The sequence below is a fragment of the Manacus candei genome, unplaced genomic scaffold (assembly GCF_025592945.1).
Source record: "Manacus candei isolate 608988 ecotype Guabito, Panama unplaced genomic scaffold, ASM2559294v1 h1tg000028l, whole genome shotgun sequence".
Classification (NCBI taxonomy): Eukaryota; Metazoa; Chordata; class Aves; order Passeriformes; family Pipridae; genus Manacus; species Manacus candei.
This window is the reverse complement of record NW_026138076.1, coordinates 43137475-43156955: the sequence shown is the minus strand read 5'-3', so window position 1 is coordinate 43156955 and position 19481 is coordinate 43137475. Positions and strand designations below refer to the sequence as shown.

At 41.8% G+C, this 19481-nt stretch overlaps 1 protein-coding gene across 3 annotated transcripts in view; it reads right to left on the bottom strand.

Annotated features, from left to right (window-relative positions):
* SLC10A7 (solute carrier family 10 member 7) overlaps positions 1-15917 on the bottom strand; it is a 147084-nt gene extending 131167 nt beyond the window's left edge. The window contains exons 1-4 of one of the 3 annotated variants that reach the window (XM_051790983.1): positions 15698-15912; positions 12248-12330; positions 7174-7310; positions 2541-2616 (exon numbers count right to left, since the gene is read on the bottom strand). In XM_051790983.1, the coding sequence (XP_051646943.1) occupies positions 2541-2616; positions 7174-7310; positions 12248-12330; positions 15698-15797 (396 nt within the window). In that variant the 5' untranslated portion in view covers positions 15798-15912. Of the gene's footprint in view, positions 1-2540; positions 2617-7173; positions 7311-12247; positions 12331-15697 lie in introns of those variants that run through there. The other 2 variants (XM_051790982.1, XM_051790984.1) reach the window with 2 other exon arrangements.
* Positions 15918-19481: the final 3564 nt, after the last annotated feature.

Sequence of the window (19481 nt, the reverse complement as noted above, 5' to 3'; positions counted from 1 at the left end):
TCGTGTTTCCTCAGCCCCAGATGTACCACATCCACCATGGCACAGTGCCTGACATGTCTTTGAGAATAACCCAAGTCCAAACTGACATTCAACAGTCACTCCTACCTAGACAAAGAAAACCCCAAACCCTCTATACTGTCATAACACAGTCAACTGCCACAGCTCTTACGTGCTGTGTTTCGAGGCAACCAAAGAGGTCTCCAGAGCACTTACGGAGGGTGTGCCTGTACTCTGTAGCAGCAGGACACTTCTCAGATTAATTAGTTCATGGGGAGCTTCCTCACTGCATTACTTCTGAGCAAGCTCATTTATCTTCATATTACATTATGCAGTGTAGATACACCCTCGGACAAATCAATTTCTCTAGCTAAGGGATACACGAGGCAAAAGAAGTTTAAGAAACATTACTATGAACAAATGCTCTCACAGTACGATCACTTATATTACCAGTTGACTCCCAGGTTTAAATTCTTTGTATACCAGACTGGATTCAAATTAAAATGAGAAAAAATGCATCCATAAAGACAAATACATCCATAACAGCTTAGGTGAAGTTTGGTAAGGAGACATGCAAGACTGTTTTCTCCCCTAGCATAAGGGATGTGATTTTGCTGTTCTTCAGAAGAAAAATTGTCTGAATGACAGAGAAGCATAAAAATTTCAAAAATACATTTCCATTGGAAACTGGTTCAAATTTAGCAGTAAGTTTGCCACACACTTTGTGTACGCTGAGTGTTTGTATTTTATGTACCTTCTTAGAGCCTGACTGAGAACTCTCAATTCCCAAGACCCCATTCTTGATTCGCTCTGTCTCTCTGCTGTCAGCAGCTGTCTGTAAAAGTCACTACAAGGTATGCATTTTTACATTCCTCCAACATCAGAGTGGCACAGAAGAATCTGAGGTTCAAGCTTACCTTGTCAGTGATTTATACAATTACTTACACAAGCCTCACATAATAGAAAGCATCTATTTTGCCGGTGGTATAAAACACACACACCCTCACCACCCCAGAAGAACGTTACCATAAAAAAGTACATTCTAATGGTCAAGAAACTAGAGCAACTCTCTCCTTCCCGCACAGAAATGTTGCATTATGTTGCTTTCAACTAACCAATCATACTGTAGTTTTTTTCCATAGGAGCTTTTCCAGGTTTTAAGGATAGCACAGACAGTGCTAACATGGAATGAGCACTCACTCCATATTTCACTTAATCCTCACTGTTCACTACGTGGCATCTTTGTACAATTTACAGTATCTACATCTAGAATCATAACTAAAAACATTCTCATTTTTCTGTTGATCACTGTTATGTACCTGAATTATTTCCTTATAGGAACTACTCCACAGCACCTCCATCAGACAGTTTTATGATCCTTGTTTCAAGGTAGCAAAGTAGGAGACAGTGATATGCATCAGGATTGCCCGTAATTAGAGATGGTTGACTTGAAATACTTTGGGTCTCTCTTCAGAGGATAGAGCAATTAAACAGCACTTTGTCAGTACAAAGTACAACTTCAATCTATTTCATGTGTTTTCAAAGCTGACATTAATCGGTCCCAAGAGTCTGAACTCAGAAAATGAGAAGTTCACAACTAATGGCCATATTTCAAACACATGGTTGAAGTGACTCACTCAACCTCACACAGGATTTCTATAGCTGAATTAAGACTTTTCTTTAATCCTTCAGAATGGCATCCCAACAGCCATGGCTTTAAAACCCAGTCTCAGTGTTAATTCTCTCCCTTCCTCACCTACTAGGTCTCATCCACCTTCACTAGTTATGAGGAAGCAGATCTAAAGGAAACAACCCCATTAATTAGCACAGCTGGATTAATTTCCCAAATGCCATTTACCTGGCCTTCCTGAAAATAGCAAGTGCTTTGTGGATAAAGAAAGAGTCTGAAATTACATCAGCATATACCATTTTAAGGCAGAAATTTAACAAGACCAAACTGAGGTTACACCAACAACTTCAATTCCAACATTTCCTACCTATTGAGAATTTTGCATTGCATCACTGTCTGAGAACTCCACATTCCCTGAATTTTCACTTCATGCAGTCTCAAATAAAATATAAGATTTAAATCAATGTTTGTATCTCCATCTCGCTACAGCTGCAGCTTCGAGCGTGAATTCCTACTACAGGGTCTCTTAATACCATCCAAACAATCTCTGCAAGGGCAGATCTTCAACAAAAACCTAATGGTCTATGAGATAACCAGCACACAGTACAGGAACATTATATGGTTAGGAATTACAGTGCAGGAACAAGCAGAAATCTCCTAACGTTAATTTCTATCAGAAACCTTTCTATCATCTCAGAAAACTGAGCTGCTTTCAGTTTGACCAATGCCAGTAGATAACATCACTATTTCCCGTTTGACACCAACACAATAACCAGCTTTAATTCTAGGATTTTTTACCAACCACAACAGCATCACATTGCAGTCTGTGCTTTGCCACGTGAGCTCATCAGAAATAAATAATTGTTCAAACTTCTTTTCAAAAAAAGCATTCAAAGACAAAATGAAAACTCACCTCATTTCCACCAACAGCTTTGGTTAAAATTACAGCAGAAGACACAGGAGGTGGCATGCAGCCTACTGTCTGCAAGCTGAAAACAACAAAAAGAATGTTACAGTCCTTACACAGCACAAACACTAAGCAACATAAAACCTTAAAATACCAAATAGCTGAGTAGAAAGTCTTATCACCAGCACAAGGCAACCAGTTTGTAGTCAGCTCAGTCCTGCACTAGCTGGTAGGACTTCTACAGAGGATTTTCTCTTACCAACCAGCAGTGAAGAGTCATGTCACCATTTAAAAAAGCACAAATGCTTAATATCTCTGTGACTCCATTTCCCCAATTAAGTACTGTATCTACCATTCACAGAGATCTCTATACATCTATCACAGACAACTGCATTCTTGTTCTGATGTAGTAAAGTTGGTAATGTGTTAGCTATTTGGAAAAAAAAAAATTAGAAATAAGGATGTAAACTCCTATTTTCTTGAAAAGCTGTTCAGTGATAAAAACATTTACTGCAAAGTAGAAGAACCAGGTAACCAGGCTTGCTATTTCAGGTTCTCTCTACACTTTTTTTTATCAATCCCTTTAAAAAAAAAAAAAAAAATCACAATTAAGCTCTCTATACCTGAACATTAAAAGGCCATCAAATGTTTAATTTTATGCACTTGAAAAAATCACCTGACTGCCATCAAAACATCACCACATTTCTCCTGCAGTTTAGAAATCTAAGATTTACTACTATTATTGTCACTTTTTTGCATTGTTTGTGCAGCAAAGTTATTGATGTAGATAGCAAATGGTTTTACAAAGTAAGAAAAAGAGTGGTGAGCTTTCCTTTGTTTTCAAAGACAGTCCACAAAAACTGGTTATTACAAAAATTAGCTCTATCAAGTGTATTTAGAGACAAGAACATCCCACAATAGATTGCAATTAATTTGGGGGGAAAAGTAAAATAGGGCTTCTGAAGAAAAACTGTTGACTTAAAAGGAACAGTAAAGCATGGAATAAGACACTTTGCAAAAGCCCCAAGAGCATGGAACCTACGTATGGTTTCAAGTATTGGAGTTTGAAATGGTATTCCAGTTCAGAACAATGAATTACTGGTGGTGAACTACTCTGCACTTGTAACCATGTCACTCCATTCCCGAGAAACAGAGTGTCGAAAAGCTGTAGCAAACAGAAGTATTAATCCAGGCAACAGGGAGTATATTACAGTGCAATTGATACTCTGCAAATATACAAAAAGCTTAAAGAGAAGAAACAAGTAAGTGACACTGACGGTATTCAGTTTGTCAGCTACAGACACTGTGGAAAAGGAAAGAGGTAACCAGTGTAAACATTATATAAATCCAATCACAAAGTGCCAAGCATCACCTTGGAAGTATATAATACCTTCAGTTTACAGTGAAATAAGCTATGGCAGCAGAGAGTTGTCAGCACTTAGCAGAATAAGCTCATGTTGAAAAGAAAAGAAATACAGGCAAAAGAAATGGTGTGGAAGAATTTGGAAACATGTATGAAAATATACAGCAGACAAACACAAGGCAACTGCCATCCATCCCCTACACTGGTTGTGATAGTTATCTCTCTTCTGTGAGGCAGCCAGCTCCTTGAACTTCTCACCTGCACTAGTAAGGGGTGGATTAAGCTCAAAGTTATCCAGAGAGGTACAAAATGTGTGCAAGGGCATTCATCTCAGCTGGCAGGGATTTTCCACACTACAAGGGAAAGATTTAATAATGCAATCTCTGTTAACCCTCTCAAATTTAAAATAACACTTTTGGAATTAAAAATAAAAATCAGTATCAAGCAATGGTTTAAATATTCTTCATATAAAAATATTAATCAAAAAAAACCTGGTACACACTAAATGGAAATACTTTAAAACATGCACCTGTGAATTTTTTCTTGATTTGCATCAACTGCACACAATACTACCAATATATAAAGAGATTCCTCCAATGGCCAACTACAGATTAGTACAGATAAAAACCAACCAACTGCAATATTCCACTGGTTCAGGCCATGCTATAAGTACTAACATCAGGGGTCCAAACGCTGTTCTGCTGATAACACTACAGACAACTGAGCAGTAGGGTCTGAAGTCACACATTGTAGATGTGGAAGCTTCAAATCCATATCTTATACCCAGTCTTTGCATCTCGTGCCTAACCACTTGTACTGCAAATGCTATATGCTAAAAGTGGTAGAAGAGGTGCAAACATTAATAACTGCTTCATGCTCCTTTTCAAAGGGATGCTGTCAATGCAAAATCTAGTCAGCTAACCAAAAAATTAACTTGGGATGATGCTTGGGATCATCCTCAGTTTCTCCTCGAATTTATGTATTTCCAATAATTATAAAGCAACAAACCTCCTAATATCATCCCAGATGGGGGAGGGGGTAAAAAAAATCCCTGAGCTGTAGAAACACAGATGAAAAAGTGGTACCATCTGAATCTGCCTCTCAAATAACACAGCAAAACAGATCATCACAGAGCATGGGAGAATCCAGCATACATTCTGAAGCAAGATGGGAAAAGTACTGTGGGCTGTGCCCTGCAGGCATAACCTTGTACAGAGAGTAGTGGAGAACTCCAGTCCCCAAGGGAGCCACCCTGCCAAAGGGTGCTCCATGCCCTTGGGAGCATATGCCTATTTTTCCAGGCCTTTGTGACAGCTATCAACCAACTTCCACTACAAGCTGTGCTAAACATGTGATAACTTTGCCAAAACCTGTCTTGTTCCATTCCTGTTTTCATCAGTGTTTCCAAGGGAATAAAAATTACAAATGTGGGGCATTAGGATGAACTTTTGGTTACACAGAGTGGCCACAGCACAAGCAGTTCCTCAAATCTGCTCCTCACACTTATACAGGGACCTGCTTTAAAATGTTTTTCTAGAGTTAGGACAGAGCTCAGTATCTTCTGCACCTGCATCACACTGAAGGTGCACCTCCCATCAGGCTCCCTTTGCACTGTCTGCTGCTCTAAGCGAGTAACAACAGTATTTATCAAGAAAGTAGTCTTAAAAACATTAAAAAAAACCCAATCAAGCTACCTTCACTAAACTCCTCAGCCTGACCATTCTTTGAATGAAGCCTCAATACAACAGAGTTAATGCACTAAAAGATAAAACACAGCCAAATCAGAAATAGTACTCAAGGAACAAGTGCTTGAAAGGTAGCTTGAAACATGCAGAGGTATACCAGCTCACTGGTAAGACACAGACACACCTTCATGAAAAATGAGGATGGTTTTGGCTCCACATTTAGGGAGATAAACACAAAATTTGGGGGGTTTTTGTTTTGGTTTTTTTTTTCTTTTTTACAAAATTACATACAATGTCTAGTTCTACACACAGTTTCACAGGTGTGTATGTATATATATATACAGCTGTATTTGTGCACGTAACAGATCACGTCCCTTAAATACTAAGAACACAAGTGGCATAAGAGTCATCAGACAGGAGGGATAAGAATTGCTTCAAGGAACCAAAAACCCCACAAAAACCTCTTTCACCTTGCACTTTAGCAACTGAAACTCCCCTGGATTTTTAGCAACTGAGGAAAATCATGTCTCTGTTCTAGCTGAGAAAAAATTTCACAACTGTTTTACTTTAAAGAATACCCTTTACTGCAAATAGCTAAATGCAAAGGAATATTGTACAGCAATCTTGTTATATCCTTGATTTACTAAGACTGTTAAGCAAAACAGTGTCAACTTTTAAATGATGTCATCTCAATTTCACCTTCTCACTATCACTGGGACCACTTCACACTTGGTGGAACACCTGGAGAAGCCACTTAAAACAAAACAAAATGCTCTTTCAGGTTTAGGCCTTGTAAAAACAAACATGAGCAGCTTTTTCATTAAACTTTTAAGACAAGGAACTCCCCAAGCAATGTTTCACCAAGCAGTAAGAAACAATGGGTAGTTTTCTAAAATAATTGATTTTTACTTTCCAGTATAGCTGCATGGTGCTAAGTATTGACCTTCCATTCTAAAAAAAAAAAAAAAAAAAAAAACACACCACCTTTTTATTTTTTTGATTTTACATGAAATCTATCACAAGTACACCATCAATGCAGCTGTGGAAGCACACATTGGCAGAGTATACCTAGCATTTAAAATTCACTGTTTTCATAGTAACTAACATAGTTTCTGCTCATCTCAAGGTTCTTCTCCTACAAAAACTTTACTTTTCCTCCCCCCCCCATATTTAGCTAGGAGCAGATACTAGAGACGTGCAAGAAATGCTCAATCCAGACTATTTAAAAGCAGAAGAACAGTATGTGGCATACACATACTGTTCACTGACTTCTGTTTTTCCTTCACCATTCCTTTTCTTCCCTCCACATCACTCTTAAGACCCATCACTTCAGCTGTGCTTCATGACAGAGAAAGCCAACCTGTTGCAAGCTCCCCACATATGAGACTAACTGATCAGACTTTCTAAAAACAAGACCAAGTTCCTGAAAGGATAATCTTGTGCACATACTTTGTTTTAGACAGCAAAGTGCTGAAGCATAAAATGAACCAGCAAAATCTGTTTAAAATACAACAAAACATCCACTGCAGGATAAGCAGCCCTTTAAGATGACAGCTACAAACATATTTCACTCCATTATGCTTAAACATACCCTTTTAAAAGCCATTCATTTATGGGTGTGATTGATAATAGCTGAAGAAAGACCCATATTGCTGTTGGGAAGAACACAAGTGTAAAAATCTGGACAAAAAGGTGTAGTTTCACATGCATCAAAGCACTTGTCAGCTCCTGCAAAAGAAAAAGAAGAGAGGAAGTTGCAGTCATAACAGCTGAAGTAAGATCACGTTTGTGCTTTTAAAACTAGGATCACCTTTATAATACAAAGAGAGTGCATGTCAAAAAGGCACCTTTAGGGATCATCTGATCTTCCTCTTTAATAATGAAGTACATCCAGACAACATAAAAGCTCTATCTGTTCCTGGGCATTTTTCCAAAAGAATTGTCCACCACTTCAATAATAGTGTAGCTCTCACAACAGCAGCTTTTCAGCAGGCAGCCTTAGCACTTTGTCACTGCTTCAAAACCTGTGTTAACTACACTGGCAGCTGTTTACTTAACTGACTGCTGATATCAAGAGGCATGAAAACTTGTAGTGCACACATGATTTCAGGTTCTTCTAGTCTAAACAGGGCCACAAACTGTGATTCTCATTTATACTGTAAAAAAAAAATAATTAAAAAAAAAGAGATGTTTACGTTACCAAGCATTCACTTGTGGTGGGTTTTTTTAAGAAAGAATAACAAACATAAAAAGAAAAGTATTTGGTTGCAAACTCATTATTTATTGTATCAACAGGTAGGAAATTTACAGAAAAAAAAAGTCAGGTTGACAACAAAGAGCAAAGAAAGAACACCAAGATCATAACAAGCTAACAACAGCTAAGCCATAAATTTCAGAGAAATAAAGTGCAAAACACCACTGGAGACTCAGAAAACAACAAACAAAAATTTAATTTTAAATAGCGTAAGAGTATAGAGGTTTTTGAGTATGAGGAAAGAGACTTGCACATTTCAGCTCATTTCAACTCTCACAGACTGAGAATAAAATTTCCTTTTCCTCTCTCTCTCAAAGTAATTCGCACTCTTTTCAAGTAAACAACACAAAAGAACTGATGGTACTTTTATTCAAAACCTAATTTGCTAGGATTCTCCAGCTATCTGACACTCCAGATGCATTAAATATATATATATGTATGTTTTAAAAAGTGTAGTTTCATACACAGTAAGGCAGCAACCAATCTTCAAATGCCACCCTGTCTCAGCTTCAAAACAGTTGAACTTTCATGAAACACAATAAAATACTGCATTTTTGACCATCCAAATACCCACAGATGTTAACTATACATCTGGAAGTACAAACAATTCAGCACTGTGTCCTTGTTACTTTACTTTTCATAATAAAATTAAGTCCCAAATTCGGATTGGGGGAAAAAAAAAAAAAAGAAAAGAAAATACACATCCATACATATCCTATTCTTGAGGTTATACAAAACATGGAACTGAAACATACATCTTGACCAAATTTTACTTAGAAAGTATTGTTACATTCAGTGTTTGGTTAACTGAACAAAACAGCATTTTTTTTTAAGCAGGCAGTAACACTGCACAAAAAAATAGGCCTTCTTCACACACAGCCTGTCACAGCACCTGTGGTGTTTTGAACAGCTTCACTGTAGTACTGTTTCATTTTATCTCAATTAGAAAGTAAAAATGAAACATCTACAGGTATAAACACATTCTGTACGGGAACAAAAGACACCTGGAAATACCTATATAAAAGTGGTCATTTTAGAAGTAAATAACACAATTGGAAGAAAACAAAGTAAGTGACTTCTTCCAGCAAAGTTGACAAGTCGCCTCCAGTCCTGGATTTTGTAGTGGATTGGGGGTACCCATGAAGGTACCCCCAGTCCAGGCACCGTCACAAATACAGAAGTGCTCTTTTAATTTCATATTTCTACTATTGGAAAATGCCTTAAAAACAGATGGTTTTAAGAAGATTCTGTGATACTTCCAAAAGCAAAATCCAAACCAAAAACTTGGGAAAGCCTCACTGGAACTTCCAGGGAGCAAGGAAGGTGATACAACACAACCAACCCACCGTATGAAGGAATGCTGTATTAGTGGAACAGGTCCTTGCAGATCCAAATTAACAGTCTATAAAATGTCTCTAGTGATTACCTTTGAGGATATAGTTATTCAAAATAGTTATTATTTTAATAGTATACCTTAGACTGTATGATCACAGAACAAATGCTGAGGCAAACAGCTTTCTTCCTCTTAAGCAATCCACAAGGGCTCTCAAAAAAGCAGAAGTCTCAAAGACGTTACTGGAAGTTGTTAGTTATGACTCCGTTTCTTCACACCAGATAGAACAGGTTACCTGGTCTTCCCCTGTATTTCAGACCCTTTGGGGAGTTTATCCTATCCCCTGACTGGTCAGTGTGGGTCCATACTGCCCTCCAGCCATGCTTAGGATGGTCATAGCTAGACTGCTCTGAGCAAATACCCACACAGAGCAAACAGTGTTTTCAGTGGCTTGCCAAATTCCTCATTGAAATGGATAACTCAAGTATGTGACTTAATTTCTGGGGCCCTATGGGAGGTATCTGCTTTAAAAGAGCAAGCTATCCAGTCCCTGAAAACTGAAATAGCCTTATATTAAGGTGGAATCAAATGTTCTTGTCATTCCTAAACACAGACTATTTCCACGAGTGTAAGAGGACCTCAGTCACCTCTAGTTCTGAAAACATAACAAGGCCATGCACAGACAGGCTCTACTTGAATGTTGGAAATTATTTTGTAAAATGCTTTCTGAACACATTAGCAAACTTTTTGAGCACACACTTTCACAGCAGATAACACCAGAAGTGTAACCTTAAAAGAGCATCAGTTATTTCTCATTTTGTCAGATTTATCAGAAGGTCTCTGTTCACACTTCTACAACTCTTTATCCTTTTGTAAAGCATATCAAACACTTGTTTCCATCTAACTAATACATTATCCAGAGTTGAACAGCCAGCACAAGATCAAGAATAAATAAAGACAAAGGCAGAAACTATTTAATTTGCAATCCAGTAAAAAAGTGTATTAACTGACTAATAATACCAACTTTAAGTTGTGCCTTAAACAATTAAAACATGCCCCAAAAGTATTTTAATAAGATCATGACTTGGTCTGCTAACACATTTAAGGATTGGTTTTAACATACACTTCAGGAAGTAACAGCACAAGGTACTGTGAAATGAGTGAAATGGTTCTCTTCCTCTCTATCTTCTACCCCCACAGCAGAAATTGAGGAAAGGCTTAGCTTTTTCCTGAAACATAAAGCTGGATATACAGCACCAGCCCTAACTGCTGCTCTCAAAAGAATCTGAGATCTGGACCTGGTCACAAACATCCACTCCTGTAAAAGCTTCATTTACATCAATATATTGCTTTTAGTACCACAGATGAAAAGAAGTTATGCAAGTTCAAAGTAGGACACGACATATTGCCCAGGAAACTGTCAGTCATGTCCCCTTAACTGGAAAAAGTTAGAGGTACACTAGTATTAAGAATCTAATCAAGACTTTGATAATGCTATTGATTTCTCTCACAGCTGCTTTACAAATACAAAGTTTCAAGGACACAAACTAGTGAAAGGGAAAGAAATGTTACTTTTTTTTCCCCCATGCACAGATTCCTAAATCTGAAAGTAGAAAACTCCACTCATTAATTCTAGTCAGGTTTGTATTTCAGGTCCTCTTCTCTGGGGAAGAAAGTGCCTCTCCACAGTCTATTTCCTTTAGGATTAATTACCATCCCAGGCAAATAGATAACATGGTTCTTCCTGCATCCCCATAGGACCACAAGGCTCTGAATAACTGCTGCAGAATTGACTAAAGTTACTCATTTCACTAACACTGTGTCCCAGCAGAGCTAGAGGTCCTAGTGCCAGAACTGCCAGCAGAGTGCGGAGGAGAGGGCAGCCATCAATTCAAACACCACTATAACCACAGTACAGGTTTAGAAACATCTTTGTTGAGTGCACACTGCTCACCCAAATCCCATTTCACCAGGAGATAACTGGACAACATTGTGATGATCCTTTCAGGCACTAGTATCATGCAACATATGAGTAACATCACCTGTTAGCACAGCCAACAGCATAAAAGGAATCAAAACACTAGACTAGCAGAGACATGCAGTGTTTCACTTCAGCTCTGGCTGCTCCTTCTCTTCTTGGCACATAGCCATCATTTCCTTTCTCCATGCCTCCTTTATACAGCACTAAGAGGTCCTCCCCTTCGTCTCTTCTGACTCACAGGTTGTTCCTCTTTGAAAAAGCACGTGACACAAAATTTTAAATAAATCTCAGTGCCTGTGATATGTAGCAGAGCATAGGTACTTCAAATCCTCCTGTCCACAACTAAATCCTATAGGAAAAGATTGCCAAGACTTTGTTCCTGTGTATTGGTGTTGCACCTGCAGAGGAACCCTTTTGTGCTGGTCCTGGCTGCTGTCCTGTCCCTACAAAATGTGGAAACTTAAAGCCACCAGGTCTTTGCTTCTATCAATCCAGTAGTGACCAGCTTAAACAGTTTTACCTGGACAACACACCAGCAGGTGAGCTGAGGTACAGTGAGCTCACACTTTCCCTTCGTGTCCTAGAGAGGCAAGGAGAGTTCACATAGTCCCTCTCTACCTGCTGCCCTACCAAATTCTCCCCTAGGACTCAAAAGCTTTCTGGCCTGTTTCTCAGCTTAGAAGTAGGGAAGCCAAAGTGCAGAAGGGTTGGCAGAAAGCAGGTGCTAGTGTACTTCTGGACCTCACCCTAATTTGGGTTTGGGACACATCCAAGGTGTAGATCCAGTCTCAAAAGTTTGCTCATCACTTCCATTTAGGTAAAGCCCTGCCAAATCAAACAACCCCCTCCTCTATGGATACGTGAAATTTATTCACGCTTTCCTTCTCACCATCTTCATTACTTTGTGAAGAACTTTCTGAAATCAAGGAGAGTTATTCCGTAAATTTCTAAAATTTATCTTCTCTTATTAGCCATCCCCCTAGCACCACCACCAACAGCACAGTCATTCAATATTCCAATTACATTCAAACCTGATCAAAAGGAACATAAAACTTTTTAAAGCATAACAAGAATGAAGCAATGAGAAATTACAGTACCTCAGTTTTTAAGGAGAGTCCACTGTTAAAGAATATAGCTGAAACGGCAATGTAAGTTATGGTAATTTCTGGTTTCAAGGGTCCTAAAAAATATAGACATAGAGAACAAAGTGAATTATAGTCAAAGATAATGATATGCTTATACTGTATCAAAGTAAATGAGAATACTTAGAAAAATATATGGAGAAAATATAACCATTAAAGTCTCTAATAAAAAGAATGGGGTTTCTATTAAGTTAAAGAAAGCATGCTGTTCATTTTTAAATAAAAGCAAACCAGTGAGGGGAGAGTGAGTGATGATTCATAAAAATTTGGCTACTGTGATTAGAGGTCATAGAGATCTAACACATAAATTCTGGAAATTTGAAAATGGAGTTTTTCACAGCTCTGTCATCAGAGTATCTGTGTCTGCAAACACAAACCATACACTCGAATAAAAATATTAGCTGCTACCTGCACAAGGCCATTGATATCATTCACATATCTACCTCTCACTTCTTGCCCTACAACACACACACCTGTCTGGCTGCCTGCACAGAGGAAACCAAACCATATGTTGCAATGATTTCCTCGGGGCAATACAGTTCTGCACTATTCCCTAACAACAGGGCTGTGGCAAAATGGATCACGTCAGCCCTACAATAAAACATTTCAGACACTGCTGCAGTGAGATCAGCAAGGGCAGATGCCTGCACCTCCAAGGGTTCCACTATATTAAAGGCTTACATTTGTATATATTTATATAATTTTTTCAGGGACATTAAAATAAAATATTTTTTACAATCCTATAAAAATGATGAATTCTCTTAATACGCTTTGCCTTCGGAGCCCATCGAAATGTATATACTTGGTTTTTCATGAGCATTCAACCAGATGCTATATTAGAAAGGAAATATTAGCAGTCTACTTAGAACTAAAGTAATATCCTAACTCTACAAGTGACCAGAAGGTGTCATGAGCAAAACTGCAGGAGCAAACAAGCAACCCTTTACTCGACGTTCCAGAAGAGAAGAACCTTTCTGCTTTCTCGGATGAATGATACATTGATGGTCACACTGGAGTCAGGTCAATGATCCTTAAACTAGGGGAATTTGATTGTACAAATCAAATTTGCATCCCAAGTCATTTAAACCTAAAGCCTACTCTCAGTGAGAACTCTGCTGATGAGACACTGAAGTTATATGTGTCAAATACAAAAAAACCAAAAAATTACCCAAACAACATATATGAAGTGTAAGGAAAAAATCACAACAGGAAATGCAGGAGTTAAAGTTGCAACCAAGCACGTGGCTAATTGCAAAATTATGGCATGTCACCTGAATAGATGTAGGGGGAAAAAAACCAGAAAGATTGCATAAATATATGTAGCTATACAGAAAACTGTATTTTATATACACAATTCCATGTTTTTTCTAATCTTATTGAAGATTAGAGCATATATGAACATGCACATACACACTAGGCAGACAGGCAGTGGGTTAGTCTGGCTAATTTAGGGGTTCTTCCAGGACTCAGTTGGGGTTTTTTTTAGGGTTTTTAACTGGGCTACCTGAACTCCTTTCACAGGAGAAACCTTTATCACTTGAGCAGCCACACACTCATGGAGCACAGGGAACTCTGGTCACAACAGATCCCCTTCATCTCTGGTCATTTCCTGGTCAGAAAAGTTCTTTTAACAAAGGAACTAAATGGGCTCATTTATCAAATAAGAAAGCACACAAAAAGGGCTTGGCTTATGTCCTGAAGGTGACAACAACACAAATCTTTGTTATTTATGGCCACTGGCAGGAATGCTGGGCCATCCATACCATTCAGTAAGGTCCTGCAAATTACAGTGCATGGTTATGTCAGCTGGAAGAAGACAAACTAAGGTTTCTTCATACATGGATATTTCCCATCCCCCACCTCTTCCTGGTTTTAAAAAGAAATATTTTTTTTCCTCAGAACACTGGGATCACACAGCTCCAGAAGAGGTATAACCACTTTGGGGAACACGTGCTCACTAGTTTCAATCAATGTTCTCAAGATTTTTAAAGCAAGCTGTCCCAGGAACAATACCATGTCAAAGCCTGACACGTCTTTGCAGTAGGATAATTAAATGAAGTGCTCCATCATAGTGCTTCCATGCAGGAAGTTAGCTGAGGAAAAATTATTTCCTATTCTAGTTAAAAAGGACCTCAAACACTGCTGTTAACAATCAGCATGACAGTCAAACCAGAAATGGACAAAACACCTCTTATCAATTTAAAGTTGTCTTTAAGGTCTGCTGAAAACAAAGCATGGATCCTGCAAGATCCCCACGTGGGTCCTATTCATCTATGCAAAACAGCACACACATGTTAGAAGGAATCCCTGCACAGCAGGAATTTGCCTACCCTGAACTCCATGAAGTACCGGAGCCTTAGTTGACACAGCAAGTGTTCAGAGCCATATTTTTTTAAGTCAATTTTCTTTTTTTCCCAGAAGGTAAGAGAGGGAAAAAAGGCTGGCTCCTCAGTAAGAAGCTGTCTATCCTCAAACTTCTGCTCTGTTAAGAAAAAAAAAAATATCTATGCATATAAAAGCCCAGCTAGATTCTTCCTCCCCTCACATAACATAGAATTACTTAAGGAATTCTGTTCAAGTGTTCTACATTCCTTTTCTTAAATCTTCAGAGAACAATTAGGGGGAAAAAATATAAAATTTAACTTGTCTTTGAAAACTGTAAACACGTGGAACTGAAGTTCCAATGAAAACTGACCAGAAGATGCTGCCAGCATTTATCCTTAAAGATACACTGTTTACGTTCAAATAACACTGCATATTTCATCAGCTCCTGTTACACGAAACAAACAGGACCTCCCTGCTTAGCAAAGGGCAGATCTTTCTTCTGCTTTGCTCACTGTAAGCATCTGACTCCACTTCGCATAGGATCGTTTTCACTGTTTGCCCTCATCTTTCGTGAAGAAGTAAGAAGGAAAAATAAAATCCAAAACTTTAAAATACAAGTGCGTTACTATAAAGTAAAAGTCTGGCACCTGAGAATAATTTACAAGTTACATCTCCGGGGAAGCTCACGGGTGGCAGAATTCCACACGCTGAACTGCGAGGACTTTTATGCCCAGAGCTCTGGAAGTTGCGACTTAGTTTAAGCAGGGGCACATCCACAGCAAGTCACTCCTCACCTCCCACCACCACGAACCCAAAAAAGAGCAGGACGCTACTCCAGCCACCGGCACAGCGCCGGGAAAACACCCACGGGGACAACACACCTGGAAACACCTCCCGGGTGCCCGCGGAGCAGTGGCCGAGGGGCAGGCGGGGAGAGGTAGCTGCTGAAGGGGCAGGGAGCCCCACGGGCGGGGCGGGGGAGGCAGGAGCCAAAGTACCGCGGGGCTCCGGGGGGGTCCCGAGGGGTCCCGGGCTGCGGCGGCTCCGGTGCCCCCGCCGGGGCGCAGCGCCCGCACTCACCGCCTTTGACGCCGACGCCGGGCTCCAGCCGCGCCACCGCGATCACCAGCACAATCCCCAGGATGAACCACTCCTTCCGCAGCCGCTCCAGCAGTCCCATGGCGCTGCCCGCCGCCCGGCGCGGCTGGGCTGTGCTGGGGTGGGCTCGGCTCGGTGCGGCGCGGAGCTGCGCTCGGGGCGGGGCGCGGCCCCACCGCCCGCCGGCAGGGCCAGCCGGATCCGCTCACAGGAAAAGTCTCACCCACCGCCGCCATCGCTACCACGCACCTCCTAATAGGCGCGCACACCCCGCGCTGCCGCTCGCTCGCCCGCCCGACTGCGCGCAGCGCCTGCCTTCCCCCCCCCACGCCTCCGCCGGCTTCGGCCGCCCCCTCGCCGCCCCGCACCCCCGCGCCGAGGCGGGGGCGGCCACTGCACGCCGCGGCGGCGCAAACGGGACGGGCGCCGTGGCGGCCGCTGCCGGCCGGGCGGGCTGGGGGGAGCGCGGCGCGCACAGCCGGTCCCGGCGGGCGGGCGCGGGGCTGGGCGTGCGCGGCGGGGCGGGACGGGACGGGCGCGGCGGGTGCGTGCGCGCTGCTTTGGTACATTACAACGCCCGCGTGACGCCCGGCGCTTGACGCGCGGGAGGGCGGGCGCGAGCCGGGAACCGCCGGGATCGGGATCCGGGAACGTCGCCAGGAGGGCGGGCGGGGGCTGGGGCTGGCAGTGCAAATACCCACAGCCGGGCTCACCCCCAGCCCGTGTCGCGGGAGCGGGGAGCGCCGGGCGGGCGGGGCCGGCCACCGTGTCACGCACCTGTCCCCAGAGCGCGCACACGCCCGCCCGTCCCGTCTCCCGGGCGGCCACGGACACGTGGATCGGGATCGCACGGCAGTTCACGGGAGCGGAGGGGGACGCCTGTCTGTACGCTCGGGGCAGCCCCAAAGGCAGCTGCCCAGCCCGCGGGAGAAGCCCCTGTCGCGACATGCCGACAGCATCGCCCGCTGTGTGTCCCGCGGAGCGCCCGCCAGGCCAGCGGCGGGCGGTTCCCTGGTTTATCTCGACGCCAAACACATTTCCATTAAAACAGAATGTCGTAAAAACTCATTCCGGTGCTCGACCCGCGCTCTCCATTCCCTATTCCCCTCTGGTCGCGCTTGCCCTACGGATTCATTAGCCCAGCCCCTGCCCGGCCACGACCCCCGCCCTCCAAACCGCATTAACGAGGAAATGATAAAGCGGGAGACGCTCTATGACATCCAGCTGCTCCCATCAGCGGCTGTTAGTCCCGCAGGTCCCACGCACACGGCAGCCCTCCCGCGGGATTCCCAAATATTTAGGCAAGTTTATACTGGACAGCCCCTGTGGATGTGTTCAGGCTTCAAGGAATAGCCCTGCCACAGGCTTTCTGCTCTCTGCTACCGAGGAGATAAATGTGTACAGCTTAAAAGCTCAGCTGCGATCTCCAAGAGGTGCATATTTCTGTGTGTCCTGTGAGGTCCACCTGTGTAAACGTGGATACATCATAGCTGGAATTTTTGAATACGGAGGGAACACGCCTTCTCCCACCCCCAAGTGGATCCAAAACGTGCGGTTTAAAATGATTACTCATTTCACTGCTTGACTAAAGTTTACTGGAGTACATGCAGGTCCTTGCTCACTTCTCAGATAGAAGGGCCAGATTGCAAAGCCTCACTGCATCTGCCTGTGCAGCCTCAGTGGGTTGGCTGTTTTGGGAGAAAACAAATGCATAATGGGTGTTTGTCTAGAGCAAGCTGCAATTATAACGAGCGTAGGATTTGATTACTTGGAGGATTTGATTACTGCACAGAAAAGATAAATCAGATGAAGATGTAAAGTTAATGTTTACCATATAAATTACATTAAATCCCTCTGTGGGTACTCCCTCACACGTGAGGTGGCCCTAGTTCTGCACCATCCATAGATTGGAGGCTTACATCTTTGTGGCTCTGAAAGCACACTAGCAAGAGCGTAGGCCCCCTGATCTGAACACAGCAGAGAACCAGGAAGATGTCCAGTGTTTCCCAGCTGGGTTTTTTGTGAATTTGTACACAGTCATGGAGGCCCTAAGAGAGATAGGAAGGAGACTTTGCACCCTCTTCCTGATGGTTCCAGCCAGGTGGATGCCTTGCAAGATGCAGAGGCCTCGCTCTGCACCAGCAGGGCTAAAAGGCGCAAGCAGCTTCAGCACAATTCGGGAAAAACATAATAATAAATAATCTGTTGAGGCCAAAAGTTATACACTCACAAGTTAGAAGCAGCTGAAATTTATGCTGAATGAAGTTGCTGGAAAGTCAGTTGCTGCAGAAGCTGCAGATGGATGTAAAGAATGGACAGGTATGGAGGATGCTCAGTCTGGCAATAAAATTCAATCGTGCAGTAAAGACAGCAGTCTCACCCTGCTTTTGCATCATAGTTTTTACATGGTACTAATCCAGCCCCTCACTTTTTGCAGGTGGATACTACTTACGAATTTCTAATCTTGGCCACCGTTCAAGTTCTAGGTTCATCTTGCCAACAGGTTTCAGATATTTGCTCACAGCAGATCTAACTGGCAAAAGTTAGAAACCACAGGTTCAGTTCTAGGCTCTGGAAGATGCATCTCAATTTCCCTTCCAAAGAGGGGGAGGATCTTGTGCACAGTCCCAAGCCTGTCTCTCCTTCTCTAAAGAAGGATGAGATACCTCACTGTGTATTAGATTTAGAATAGTTAAGGAAAAAATGAAAACAAACAAACTCCCAAACAAACCAACCAAACAAACAAAACCCCCACCAACCCAAATGGTCATCAGATATAACAGAAACAGTTTAAATTTTGTCTATACTTAAAATTAAAAGATAAGCTTTAACAAAGCTCTGTTGCTTTGAGTGGATGCTTTGCCTATAAATTTGTTTCCAAGGGATCTGAAGTTTGTAATAAACATCTTTTGCCAACTGAATTACAAAATACGTGGGTTCATGGGGCTCTCTTTCTCTGTAATCTTTAAAATCATATGCAGATCTTTACTCATATGCATAATCTTTAAAATCATCAGCCGTGTATCAGAAGACTTGTACAAAGGTATTTTAGCAGTTTTGTTTAAAAGATGTTCTGCTATTATTGTGGTAAGCATGTAGGTCTCTTAGATTAATTAGATGAAATTGTTCCTGCTTTTAAATAACAGAGCACTCTGAAAGCCCTGCTGCGTCCTACCAGAGGAGAGCAGGAAGAAAGAATTTTATAATTGGCAGGACTCTCACACATCCTAAATCTGTCTACAAGAGAGCATCACTGTTGCTATAAGAGAATTTATCATCCATTCTGAGGCATTTGCTCAGTATTAGAGAGGGACAATTCAGTGTCATCCAAAACTATATCCTGCAACATTTCACATTATTCATCGGGTTCCCATACAGAAAATAGACATATCCTAATTAGCCACTGGGACTCAACCAGATCCTGGAATGGCCTGGCACATGTGTATGTGTATTCTCCATTAAATTGAACAAAAACATTTTGGGGTATATTTAGCTGTGGCTTAAGACATAGTACAGGAATGAGAATTTAGCTTCCCTCTGATTTCACATGACCAAGTTTTCGTTTTTGTTCAACTGCAAACATACCTCAGGGCTTCCAGATGCTTTCCTGCCTCCAAAGGCCCTTGTGCTTCCTTCTGCATAATACAAAAGCTGCATGACACGCGTAGCTACGTGACACCAAATCCTCAGTGCTCACAGGTAATCTGCTGAAACCAATGGGGCTGTTTATGTGAGCAGCGACTGGTTTTCATGTCTGCAAAGATGC